Below are 13,612 nucleotides of genomic sequence, written 5' to 3'. Positions count from 1 at the left end.
TATCGTGGTTACTAGACGATTCGATCCGCATCGCATTCATAAACCGAGCGGTTACTGATCAAACTTAATTTGAAAAAAATCAAAAAATTTACCGGTTTCTACCGAATTACCGTGCGGTTACCGCCGGCGGATGGTTTTCAGGTCCAAACACATTTGCAAACCTTGGCCACGGAGCGTCACCGAACGAATACATCAGAAACGATATTGTAGTTTGATTTTAGGTGGAATCTAAAAGAGATAAAATTATCTACTAATTTTTTTTTTTTATTAGTAAAACGAGTCTTATATCCGTAATCAATAACGAGGTGAGAAGGTTGAAGGACGAAGACGGACAATAAAAATAAATAATTATTCAACCTTAAGAGTTTTTTTATTAGATAAGAGAAGAATAGAAGAAGAGTAACACGACAACCAACATATATTTTATATAATAGATACGATTTAAATTAGAACGTAATTTTAAATTTACTTAATTATATTTACATATTTTGAATAAATCTTGCATATAAGCTCCTTCCACCAACCAAACACTACCGATTTCTTCTCCCCCTCCCAACCTACCTCCCTTTTAGATTTGCCCATACTCATCTCAAATCTGCCCCGCCCTCCCTCCCCTGCAACGCCGGCGCGGTGACTTCTCTTCTCCCACACCCAGCGCCGGCGCGCCCCGCGGCTATGGCGTCGTGGTGACTTCTCTTCTCCCACACCCAGCGCCGCCGCCGCCGTCGTATTAACTTGCCAGTTCTACCGCTTTTACCATATCCGTTTCGCTTCCCTTTTGTATCTATATCTTGCAAGATTCCTTTCCCTCCTAAATTTCGTTTCGGCGCTGCTAAATTGAAGGCATTTCAACCGTATTTAGGGTATCTGATCCCCGCTGTTTCCTCTTTACGCCGTGCAGATTGGCCACTTAGTTCGCCTTCCTGTGGTGGCTCAACCCGCAGAGCGCGGCATGGACGCTCAGCTGGCGGTGCAGATTGTGGAGTTCAAAAGCAAGGTGTGCTTCCGGTGCTAGCCCTCTTTCCCGGTTTAATTTTGTTGTTGCAATGTGCTGCGGGGCTGCTGCTCTCTAAATGGTGGTGTTGGTGGATGTGCGTTGCAGGTGATGGAGGAAGAACTGAAGAGGCTGGGCCTCAAGGTCAATCACCATGAGGAGAACATCAGGTTCCTCAAGTCCAATATCAATGCCGTCGAAGAGGCGTGCGTCGACCTGGGAAGTAAGATGTTTTATGTGTTTGGCCCATCGGTTTGTTAGCTTCCTGGTTATACAAGTCCTTGTCTGATAAAATGCTGCTTAACCTTGTACACTTGTAGCATCATGTAGATCATTTGAACTCACATCATTAGTTTTGTGCTGATTTGTAATAATTTTAAGTATTGCGTTGTGTGGTTTGTGGTACCTATGGCTTGTGATGCATGGGGTTTGATGGCAGAATGAATGGGATCCGTTTTAAAATGTGATATCCAGATCTAGTCATTTAGAATTTAAAGAGAACATCCTTGTGAATGGATGATGTACCAAAAATATCTGGATGGGATGTTATGCAGCATTTCATATGTACTAAAATATTTCTCTTTGACTATAGAAAATTGAAAGTTTGAACAGCACTTATGCAAACAGTGTAAAAACCATATTCGAATTCACAATATGTTTGCATTAGCCTCACTGACCAACTTTCCTTTTGTTTCCTATTGTTAACACTGTGATCAGCTGATTGTATTGATGGCTGTGGCGCATTAGAATAACAACCTGCAAATAATATATTATATATGCATGGTTGATGAAAGAAGTCCATGATTCCCATACACTTTTTTGTAATGCCTCTATAAGTATAATGAACCTAGAACTTTTCCCAGTTAAACTTGGGAATTATCATTCGTCAGTGGCTGCCGTTGCAAATAACGATACTTCTGCTCAAGAGGCTGAACAGCGTACTATTCGAAGTGTACTCAATCTGGACAAGACAGCAGCTGGGATTATATGCCAGCTGAAGGTCCGTCATTATCAGCTAGCGTCAAAGATGCCACTGATGAAAGATATTCTTGGTTTTGTGGCTACCTTGGGAAAAGTAAATGATGATAACCTCAGCAGGTCATTTTTTCTCCTTGTTTCGGTACGAGATTTTTAGTGCCTTAATTTATGCAAATTTAGTCAACATGATATGTTTATTTGCTTACTTTTGTCGGTATCTATTTCTCTGTAAATTTATTGTAGGCTACTCTCGGAGTACTTGGGAATGGATAATATGCTTGCTCTTGTTTGCAAGACCTATGATGGTGTTAAGGGTCTTGAAAAATATGATAAGGATGGTGTCATTGATAAGAGCAGTGGCGTTCATGGACTGGGTCGCTCAGTTGGAAAATGTCTGGATGGAAGATTCACTGTCTTTTGTCTTGAAAACATTAGGTACATTTTTTAATGTATTTACAAATTACAACCTTATTATCCTTTAGGATCAACTGGATGAGCACTTTAACATTATACATTATTAAATGTTGCAGGCCATTTTCTGGTGATGTTAACATTGATGATCCGCAGAGAAAGCTTGTTTTGCATAGACCAAGGTTGCCTGGAGGGAAGTCTCCTCCTGGTTTTCTGGATTTTGCAGTAAATATGATTCATTTGGACCGGGAACACTTGAGTTGCCTCACAGCCAGTGGTCATGGTCTTAGGGAAACTTTGTTTTACAGTCTGTTTTCTCATTTACAAGTTTATAAGACAAGAACTGACATACAACGTGCTCTTCCTTTGATAAATGATGGTGCTGTTTCTCTAGATGGTGGTATATTGAGGTCCAATGGCTCATTCTGCCTTGGCAATAGGTATTCAATTTATCCTTCTACATCTCTTGAATCTTGATAATGTTGACGGATCATACAGTGTTTGAGTTTTGCTTATTGTCCTGATTATTGTGTAATTGTGTATCCTTTCATGAGTGTAGACATTTCACCATTTAGAGTAATTTAGGTACATCATGATTTTTCTTCATGAGCTACTTGTTACAGTCAGTCATGAAAGGTGTAATGATTAATGCAGTGTAATTTGAGTTCCAGTAAAATTATGCTGTGAAACCCTAAGATGTAATGTAAATACCTTTTTTCTCCTTTTTAGCTATCTTTATGAAATCCAAACTGATGTTTTCTTATGCTTGAAAGACGCATTCCACTCTCCTATATGGTTATTTTACCCTGGTTTGTTTACTAAATGCATTTTTGCTTGCACTAGATTGGACCTTTATTGTTGTTATATTTTTAACTCTTTTTTGTATAATATTATTCTCAATAATCAAGCTAAATTCCATCACTTTTATTAATGACTATAAATGACTTTTGTAGCAAAAATCTCGAAGTAAAATTTCCTGTAAGCCTTGAGGTTTCAAGTCTACCTGAAGCTATCATTGAAATGGAAGAGCAAGTTAAACTTAAGAATTGGGAGAAGGAAAGGTTTCTTGAGGATATGAAAAGAGAAGAAGATTTGCTGAAGCAAGTTAAGGAATTATACAGCAAGCAGAAGCAAGAGCTCATGGATTATCTCACTCAACCAGCAGTGACACAGGTACATTTACAATACCAATTTATTCTCTTCAGAACTTCGGTTACTTCATTATAATACAACGGAATATCTTTGCATATACTAGCAAAGCTTCCCGCTATTTGCTACTGGATGCAGTACATACACACATGTGCTGCTCTAGCACTTACACTGTAACGTCACATTTTTTTTAAAAAAAAATCTTGTTATCATTTTATGATACAAGCAAAAATTTCTGTTATTATCCATGTGCTCCTAGAAGGATGGACAATGCTGACATTGGGCCTCTCTTCCTGCAGACGGTGCGTGGTTCACCAACAATTCGTTCACCAGCAACTCCAGGAAGTAATCCATTTGGAGCCAAGCCCTCCCACATGCGCTGACATTAGATTTGTTGGGAATTCTGCATGTTCTGGCTTCCTGCCTGCAGAACCAACCAACTGCTTTTGTGCAACAATCTTGGTGTTAGTTTCTGCAGAATGACAGGAAGTGAGACTAGGTGAAAGTACATGATTGCCATCTGGCGTCGAAGTTGGGGGGTCTGGTTCATGGCTGTTTGCAATAGATGACTTACGCTGCCGTTTATCTTTGTGCTTGCTCTTTGTATCTTCTCATAAGTCAAAGGGAAGAGGATAGAAGATGTCCTATCTAACCAAATTGAGATTGAAGGAACATGCTGGCTGTGAGTGAAGGTGACGTTCTACAAGAGGGGTAAATTAGAACATTTAAAAAATAACGACTTTAAAACTTTTACAAGATAAACCTGTCTTAATTCATATCTAAATGTGCTCTAAGTGTGTCTACTCTCATGTAAGAGAATTGTAACATACTCTAGTAAGGTAAATTGCAAGTATGTAAATACGGAAATATAAATGAGGTAGAGAGAGATAAACTTGGTATAAGATATTTTTATCTTGTGATATCGGTGGCATATAATCCATTTCTAATTCATGTTGGAGTTTCACAAAAGATATGTTCTTGGTCGTTAAGCCTCTTCCGATCACGGCTTTTAAGTTACCATGTCATCCAGATAAAACCTCAAGTATGTTGAGCCATCAAAGCGAGATCTTGCCACTAACTTCTTTTCTGGTCACTTATGCGTTGTATTTACTTCAGAGCTTTAGTTACAAAGACAATGGTCTTTGTGTCCCTGCACAATCTTCTTGCCGTCGTTCCACATCAAGTCAGAGGGTCAACAAGTTGCTGACATGTCACTAAGACTCCAAGACGTCGGCGTACCTCTCGGTACACGGTTGGATCACTCCTTGGTCCACTAGCACTAATCACTTTCAAATTTTATACTTAATTGCCTTGGATGAACACTTTAAGCACTTTGATGACTTGTATGTCTTCTGAAGTGCGTATGAGGTTCTTTGGACTCCCTCACATTCAAATAACCGAGTGGATGGGTATATATAGTCTCAAACCCGCTAACTAGTCGTTGCTCTAATTGTTCAACTTTATTGTAAACACTGGATTATCTGATGATAACACAAGCACCGGACCATTCGGTGTGTACATTATTAGATCCTAGCCGTTGGAACTCCACTCAAATACATTTTGAACACCGGATTGTACGGTGTATCCTTCACTTTCATCACCGGACTATCCGGTGTGTTGTCTTGCACCAAGCCGAGCCACTTTTTCTCTGTGCAATTAGTCCGGTGTATAAACTCTCTGCTCATCGAATCTTTTCGGTGTGTTGATGTTCATCTGCTTTGACATCTTCATGTAAAACACTCCGGTGTGTTGGCTTCTTCATCATCGGACTATCCGATATGTTGAAATCTTTCCTTCTCTTATTCACACAGCTTTTGTTAAATATTTCGGTATACTTACTCTTCTAACATCGGATCATTCGGTATACGTAACTTCAGTTTCCTTCGAAGATCAGTCTTTCTGTTAAATACTCTGGCATGCTTATGCTCACATCACCGGACCATCTGGTGAGTATAACACACTCGAGAGGAATACTCCGATGTGTATAAAGTTCTGAGCACCAGATCATCCGATGATATCATTTTTCCTAAGACTTGTTTAATTTAGTTTGAACTTTGTTTCGGTTTTGATGACTTCTTCATGTATGACATCCATGAGATCTACTAACTATATTTTTGATAAATATATTAGTCCCAATGAATATACTATTAATAATCACTATTCATAACCTAATAAGATCATTTTTGCTACACTGATAACATGAGTTTCACCATCAGCTTTTCAGAACATGTTTCACTTGTTAAAGAGCCTACCGAATGGTGGCTGGATCTTTTGTTTCGTCAAATCATGTGTGAAACGTGATGTAGAGTTCAGATTATCAGTGCAGAAACACAGATACGGGAGAAAATAGCCATTCTTAGGCCATCTCCAAGTCGGTTTCCATACCGTAAAGTACTGTAGCACTGAAAATGTCGATCGATGTGCCTCGGCTTGCTCTCCAACGGAGTCGGAAACAGGCTCTACAGTGATACAGGAGTGGAAAGACACGGAAACGGTAGCGGCAAATATGCCGATAGAAAAGGAAGCCTCCATCATTGTTCTTTGAGTATGCACATGGGTCCGAGAGGAGGAGGAGAGTAATGGAAGGTAGAAAATAAGTTAACTGTTGGAGATAAAAAAAAAGATACTATAATAGTATTAAGAGATGATGCTGTAATATAGGGGACGAAATTTTAAAGTATCTATTAAAGATGACCTTAGTTTTTCTTACCTACCCTTAGGCTGGCTAACATGACCATGATAATGGCTCCTTGTTTCTTGTTTTGCCTTTTCGAAAATCTAGAGCTGAATCATCGTTGCTCGTGTGGTTGAATACTGACTGATAGGGCGTAAATAAATGCAAATTCACAATGATGGAATTGACAGAACTGTGGAGGTTCATATACGAAAAGCAGCATATTTTGGTAATAATAGAGCAATACTTGTGACAATCAGCAATCACGATCCATTGTAGATAGTTAGACAGGCAAATAAGCTACACTATCCGAGGACAATACAGTTCCAGAAGTTTTGAACAGTCAGATGTTCCAACTTTCAATACGATGTTGCTATTGCACTTGGAATCAAGAGGCAAACCGTGATTGCCAGGAGAACACTGGATCATGCAAACTGTTGGAGCTTGATACACGGTCTAAATTTCTGCATGTTGGATTCTAATCTGAAACAAAATTTGGAAGCTGATGCAGATGCCGCCTCCTTAGCCATTATCAACACTGCAGTTCCTTGGGCTGGATTATTTGTCACTGCAAGTTGGAAGCTCAAGTCAGATAAACTGCTAGTATCATACAAGCTCAAATCGATGTGAGCAATGCTGACGCTACTTCTTGTTTTTGCCGGAAGAGACTTTCTTTCCCCTGCCGGATGCAACGTCGTCCATGCTTTGCCCCTGGCGCCGGTACCGGCCACCGGATGCGACGAACCCGGGGCACGGGCGGTAAGCCTTGATCGGCCACCAGCCCAAGCCCGGGACGGCGGCTATGCCTCCCTGGATCCGCCCCTCGCCGTTGCAGCCCCTCTCAACTTCGTCTCTGCCGCAACTCTTGCAGCCCCTATGCATGCATGGTGTGCACCATCAATACATTGGCACTAGAAGCATTGGTTTGAAGACGAATCTACAGATGTATCAATGCAAACAGTTCAGCATGTTCTTCTCTTATTTTTCGACAAGGAAGGCTCTCTCTTCTCTTCTTGTCTTAGAATTGGCATAGGAAATCTTCAAAGTTAATATGAAAACACCAACGAAAATCAGACTTCGCAAAAAAAAATGAGGCCGATTCCAACAAGTATATATGCAATAGTGGCAAAAAAAAGAAAGAAGAAGCGAAAAGAGGTTCCACCGAGGTTTCAACTCGGGTTACTGGACTCAGAGTCCAATGTCCTAACCGCTAGACCATGGAACCACTTCACACTTTTGCAGCAAGAAAAACAATATTGACCTTTGTGCTCTGCGCAGGACTACAAGGCACTGAAGAGCTAGGTGGATAATAGATAGAAGAAGATACCTGAAGTTGGGGTCATCCTTGTAGTTGTAGCAAACAAGTGCAGGCTCAGATCCTTCCTCTGAAGGTACCTGAAGTTGCTCTTTGGTCACCACAGAAGAAGACGAAGAGGCGCCCGAAGAGTTGCAGAGAAGAAGATTTCCTCTTGCTGCAGCCGGCGCATGCTTCGTGTACACTGGAGGACATGCAGAGGAAGAGTGGTTGCTTGGGAGGAAGAGGGAGCTGCGGAGAGGTGGCGGTGGGAGCTGCGGCAGCCACAGGGAGGCTGCCATTGGATCCCTGGACCGGACAGAAAGAAATGGAGCCAAGGGGAGGCAGGAAATGGAGAAGAGAAAAATTGATTGGATGGGCTAGGGGCCACGAGGTCTGGCCACTCTCTGGTGGGATAATGAACGGTGGATGTTGTGTTGCTTCTTGGCTAATTTTTTGGATTTGATTTGGTGAGATTTCCATGGTACTCTTATACTTTTTCATCTGTTCGTTTTAGAGGGAAAAAAAATCGTTTCACTCCTAGAAGTACCACGTATCCCCATTTGACAACCGAAGACGCCGCACCACGCTTCCATCTAGCAACCAAGGATTGTTAGATAGCTTCCAAAATCATCACAGCCACTAAAACATACGGTGATGCCAATGTCACTTATAATGTTAGTGGCATATCGGGTGATATAGTAGCCAGCGCCGCCCCATGAATAATGGGCCTCTTGCGCAACAACTTCAGATACACCTTAAGATTCATAGACTAGGTACACTAAAGTTTCTACATAAGAATTTAAAAACTTAATCATCAATATTTGCCTCATGGCACCAACGACGTCCCCGAACGCCCCTCGCATTGACCATCGACGCCGCTCCACTCCCCCCCCCCCCCCACCAATTGTTGGCCCCATCATGTTCTCTGCCCCCGCTCGCCAATATCGGGGGTCGCCACTGGATTCCTCCAGATCTGACGAGTCCTCCTCAAATGTCACCATGATATCCCAGTCGTTGTTGGGCACAAGTGAGTGGGTTGTTCGCACGCGTCGGTGGTGAGCCGCCGAACAACACCCAACTGTCTTCATCGTCACTATCAATCTCTACCTCTGGGGTCTTGGTCTTGCCTTCCTTTTGCTGAAATAGCGAAAAGAACATATCTGGGACATTGCCATTGGAGACGCATCCTCCTCTAGATCTAGGCGAACGAAGACAGTGTCCTCTTCCAGATCTGGGATGTGAAGTCCGCGTCCTCTCCCTTTGCCGCTAGAGACCACTGGAGACATCAATGAGAAGGGCAGCATGTGCACTGTGTCGTCCTCTAGATCTAGTGGAGAAGAAGAGTGGCGAGGGCCAGAGCTGCCCTTGCCTCATGCGCAATAGGGAGATGTTGCATGAGGATGACAATGAGTGGATCTGAGTTTGCGGGAAGGAGTGGTGAAGCACTTCACCGGCGCCTTCCCCTCATCCTCCTTCGTTGCTCCTTGGCAGATGCTTCAATTGCCTCTCCACGGTGCACCAAGTGACAACTTGTCAAAATCCACTTCATTGTCTTCGATTCTGGGGTTTCGGTTACTATGCTCGTGGCTATCCTCAGGGCGGCCCTCCCTGTGTTTCCCCATACTCACAGCGCAATGCTCCTTCGTCAAGTGCTTCTCCATCAGTGTTGTCTTATGCTTCACCACCACCATCTCCAAGTGAAGCTTCTTTCCCTCCCCTGAAGCAAGGCATGCATATCCCTGCTTTGAACTGTTGGACTGGTGCCCTCTCAAAGACGATGGTATCTCCTCTATCAAGTTGATGCTTGGTGCTTCTGTCCTTTGATGGACATAGCTCGCCCATCCCTATGAATGTAGTTGCTCATGCAATCTGTGACAAGCTTCATATCCACTCAGCACGCTTATGATGGAGGTATTTTCAAGTCAAGCCTTGAAGAAAAGTTTTGTTGATCACTACACTGAGGTCATTATCCTCAGTTGTGATTACTGAGTCGATCAAGGAGTCGTCGCATGCCATTGTCGATCCGAACAACCTTGCATTGTCGCCTCCAGAGGGTCACTCAATAGTATCCTCAGCCAACCAACTTCTAGAGCCGATTTTGCCTTTGGTACCCCATTGCAAGTCAGTTGAGTTACAAGATGATGCTTCACTTGGGGACTCCCATGTTCAAAATCATAATCTTCGGGTGGATGCTTCATCGGCAGAGACTCCCATTGAGAATGATATATATGAGGCTCTTTTGGATATTGATGCACATATCTTAGAGGAGTTGATTGGCGACCTTCAGCAAAGGGAGATTTCTTCCGAGCAACCACCAATGCTACAACCTAAGGCCTCCCATGCAGATCTTTGTGCAAACGAATTAGACGTCCTTAGAGATGCTTACCAGTTGTCTTCTTCACTATTGGTTGATCATAGACTCTCTTTGGACAAGATCAGGAAGGTTGATGGTGCTATTGAGGTGGATTTTCACTCACCCAAGATAGAGTCCCCACAAATCAAGCAATCATCCATGAAGATCATCTCACGCAGGACTACTAGTGAGAAACCAAGTTGAAATGTGCCTTGGTTTGCATGTGATGAGTCATTGAAAACGTTGGGTTTGAAATGATTTTGGTTGGCATGAGCTTTTGTGTGTGAGAGATCTTATTTATGGCTAACCAAAGTTTGATTTAGAGCAGACTGTCTTAGAGTCCATAAAATTATACCTCATCGAAACATCTGGTGTTACGGTGAAGTGAGCACCAGAGCATTTTTAGTGTTGAAGCAGAAATGAAAGCAAACACCTGATGGTCTGGTGATGGACTTTGAGAACGCCAGAGTATTTTCTACAGAGAGGAGATTTTTGATGCCAAGTTTGACTATGTACGTTGGATAGTTCGATCCTGAGATTGTGAACACCGGAGAATGCACCGGGCCTTTTATTGCATAGAGGTTATAGAAGGGTGGTTCGGTGGATTAGCACACACCAAATTATCCGATTAGGACATGAGATCACTTAAAGCTTTCATTGGACATTTTCTTGCAGAGAGCAAAAATTTTCAGGAACAGATAGTGTTACACTCACCGGATGGTCTGGTGTTTAGGAGCAAAACACACTGGAACATCCGGTGTTCATGATTTCTGCAGGATGTGCTCTGAGTTAAAGTTTTTGATTTTGTGCTAACCTAGAGATATTTTGGAGTTTGGAGAAATGTGTTTGCTTGTTTTAAGGTGTGCAGATGACGGATGCAACTTGACGATCAACGACAGGTGACCGGGGCTAAGCGGGTGCTTGGTGCTAGATGATCAAGGAGGGCCGGGTGGAGTCAAAGATGATCCTAGCTGTACACATAAAGGTCAAGCAAATCATGAAATAGAGAATAAAGATGGCGTATTGATAAAGTCAAACGAAGGGGATGTTGGTGCAAGTTACAAGACGACCTGAAGGATCGGGAGTGGGAGAGACTTACCAGTGATCAAGATCGTAAGACAGAGGACACACATCATTATCGGAGTGCTTGCTTCAGGTGGAAGCAAGTAGCGACTAGTCACGCTTTGAGAAACGTGCTAGGGTTTCACAGTTTGACATCAAAACTATGTGAGGACTGGATGAGTACGTGACACCATCGTGAAGCTTGCGTTGAGGCGAAACTAAGTCGTAAAGGCGTTGCAACCGTCCGATGAATAGAGAAGAAAATGGACTAAAATATGCTCGGTGGTAGATATAAGTGTACTACAAGAGAGGGGTATTTTGGAAAGAAGCTAGGAAACTTGAGCTATAAATAGAGGGGTAGGGCTATAGAAGAGGATGAATCAACCATTTGAGCCCCTTATGCCATCCATATGAGAGTATTGTGCTAGGGTTTTAGAGTAGAGGAGGATTGATGCTTAGCCTATGTAATAAGTGAGAGTTTTGAGATGAAAATATTTGTAATCCGCCTAAAATAGAGTTGACCTCTTTGAGTAATGAAGTTTATTTTGTTTCATATGCTTGAATTTTCCTCCTTCTAGTTTTTCTCTCTTGGTTCCCTTGCCTTGTGTGCAAGTTTTTTTCTCTTCGGTGTTGTTTTTCATTTTTCTTTTTGAGCTGAAATTTTAACATCTTAAGATGTTCTTCTTCTTGATGCTAAAGACATAAAATTCACATACACATGCATATGTGATATGATTTTAAATTCCCTTACCTTTAGACCATCATCTTGGAGATCTTCTTCACTTGGTGTTCATCTCTTGTTCCTTAAGTGATCTTTTCTCAAGATTCAACCTTTGTGTGGGGGTGAGTCATGGATTAGTTTGATGTGGAACCTGGTGTTCGATTCCAACCATGAGACTCACTTTTTGTTGAATCTTCTAGTTTGGTTTTTTGATCTTTCTCCGGAGTTTCCGAAATTTCTGGGTAGGTGTAGTTTTTCTGCTGTGTATTTGTGTTGTGTTCTATTGTGATTCTCTTGTAGAGGTGCGTTGGGTGTTCGAATAGGAGAAAGCCATCAATTTCAAAAGAAATTTGTTGATGCACCTATTCATCCCTCTCTAGTCGCTACTCTCAATCCTACAGCTAGTCCATCTAGATCTAGGACGAGGAAATCCGATTTAAAGGTGCTAAAGAGTTTGGACATCTTTCGAAAGATGGAGAACTGAATGAAGATGTGATAGAGGGCTACACGAATCATCTTAGGGAGCTGCTTCTGCAAAGTCTCCTTGACTCCCTCGTGAGTTTGGATGGTCACGTCTTTTGGGATCTTGTTGTCCAGTTGTCTTTTGGCGGTTTCTTAGGCCTCAATTCTTTTTAGGTGGTTTGTATTGTCTAGTGATTGTAACTTATCACAATTTCATGTATCTGATCATTTTTGTGGTATAGTTGTTGTTCGGTGTTTGTGTTCCAGTGGTGTTTCTTGGGGTTGTGTTGTTTGTGGTCCTTATCCCCCCTTTGGGGGCGGTGTACTGTCCATTTGAACTTAACACTTCTTTAATACAATAGGTAGATTTCCCGCTTGTTCATTTTTTAAAAAAGTAAAAAATCCTTTGAAAGGTCAGCTGGCTTGTTTTCTTAACGTCCCTTATTCTTTTAGTTTTTGACTGGTAAAGTCCATTATGAAAATATTTTTCAATGAGGCCAGAAATAAAAAACTAAGAGGATAATCTGAGTTCTAACTAAACAACCTAAGAGCATCTCCAGCCGACTCCCTAAATCTCGCTCCCTATATCTTTATAGAGAGAGCTTCTCTAAAAGATTCTCTATCTATTTCTCTACACTCATAGACCAACTCCATAAATCTCGCTCCCTAAATTCCACTCACATATATTTTATTAGTATCCTATAAATAATTTTTTTTGCAACAGCTATATTTTCAATGGCTATATTTTTTGGGTCTATATATGTAATGCCATTAGCCTGGTTATTTCTCCAAGCCATTCACCTTGTTGTTTCTCCTGTACCATAGCAAAATGAGTCATCGATCTCTCTTGGATTCGCTGTTGTCATCGTCATCCTCGGATGATGATGATGAACTCATTCTAGCAGCTAGCACACAATCAATATGAGCTAATAAATACTCCACGACATGGTGGTTCTGTGCCTGGACATTAGGCAATTCATCGTAATAGAGAAGTCAGACATTGTAGGCTATACCAAGGCTACTCTTCAGAGGCTCCTACCTACGGCCTAACTATCTTTTAGTGCAGGTTTGCAGTTAGTCCATGTGCTTTTGTTCTCCTTTTTTTGTATCCTCTTGTCTGTGGCTCATTCTTCTTTTCCATGTAGGTTTAGAATGGCTCGTTCTCTATTTGTTTGCATAGCGCGAGCTATAGAAGACCATGATCACTATTTTTGTGCAAAAGAGAGATATAGATGATGTCTTGGGTTATCTCCTGTACAGAAGATTACCACCGCATTTCGAATGCTAACTTATGGAGTATCAGCTGATGCTACGGATGATTACATTCGGATTGGTGAAAGTACTGCTATAGAGAATCTTAAAAGGTTTGTCAAAGTTATTGTTGAAATCTTTGGAGATGAGTATTGAGATCTCCAAACAAAAATGATACAACTATATGAAAATTATACAACTAGATTACTTGCAATTGGTGAGGCAAAAGGTTTTCTAGGAATGCTAGGGAGCATAGATTG

The 13,612-nt window shown here is 41.7% G+C and overlaps 2 protein-coding genes across 3 annotated transcripts; one reads left to right on the top strand and one right to left on the bottom strand.

Moving 5' to 3' along the window:
- The first annotated feature begins 551 nt into the window (after positions 1–551).
- On the top strand, positions 552–4,204 carry LOC133929299 (protein DEFECTIVE IN MERISTEM SILENCING 3-like). 2 transcript variants are annotated; one of them, XM_062376117.1, is made up of 8 exons: positions 552–686; positions 902–997; positions 1,103–1,217; positions 1,858–2,092; positions 2,216–2,407; positions 2,503–2,823; positions 3,337–3,556; positions 3,832–4,204. In XM_062376117.1, the coding sequence occupies exons 2-8, from the start codon at positions 953–955 to the stop codon at positions 3,913–3,915; spliced, it is 1,212 nt and encodes a 403-aa protein (XP_062232101.1). In that variant the 5' UTR covers positions 552–686; positions 902–952; the 3' UTR covers positions 3,916–4,204. The 2 variants fall into 2 exon arrangements, with proteins under 2 accessions (XP_062232101.1, XP_062232021.1); XM_062376037.1 differs by lacking the exon at positions 552–686 and having other exon boundaries at positions 697–997.
- Positions 4,205–6,414: 2,210 nt separating this feature from the next.
- LOC133929212 (uncharacterized) lies at positions 6,415–7,908 on the bottom strand. Its single transcript, XM_062375921.1, has 3 exons — positions 7,534–7,908; positions 6,853–7,080; positions 6,415–6,774 (listed from the first exon to the last, which is right to left on the bottom strand). Exons 1-3 carry the CDS (start codon positions 7,800–7,802, stop codon positions 6,765–6,767), a joined length of 507 nt encoding a protein of 168 aa, XP_062231905.1. The 5' UTR covers positions 7,803–7,908; the 3' UTR covers positions 6,415–6,764.
- Positions 7,909–13,612: the final 5,704 nt, after the last annotated feature.

The sequence above is a fragment of the Phragmites australis genome, chromosome 1 (genome assembly GCF_958298935.1).
Source record: "Phragmites australis chromosome 1, lpPhrAust1.1, whole genome shotgun sequence".
In the NCBI taxonomy this organism is placed as follows: Eukaryota; Viridiplantae; Streptophyta; class Magnoliopsida; order Poales; family Poaceae; genus Phragmites; species Phragmites australis.
This window is presented reverse-complemented; position numbering and strand designations above follow the sequence as displayed.

Coding starts and splice junctions, on each gene's coding strand:
- LOC133929299 (XM_062376117.1), top strand. CDS start 953: ATGGACGCTCAGCTGGCGGTGCAGATTGTGGAGTTCAAAAGCAAG. Junction 998..1,102: donor TTGTGGAGTTCAAAAGCAAG/GTGTGCTTCCGG, acceptor TGTGCGTTGCAG/GTGATGGAGGAAGAACTGAA. Junction 2,824..3,336: donor TCATTCTGCCTTGGCAATAG/GTATTCAATTTA, acceptor TGACTTTTGTAG/CAAAAATCTCGAAGTAAAAT.
- LOC133929212 (XM_062375921.1), bottom strand. CDS start 7,802: ATGGCAGCCTCCCTGTGGCTGCCGCAGCTCCCACCGCCACCTCTCCGC. Junction 7,081..7,533: donor AAGGATGACCCCAACTTCAG/GTATCTTCTTCT, acceptor ATGCATGCATAG/GGGCTGCAAGAGTTGCGGCA.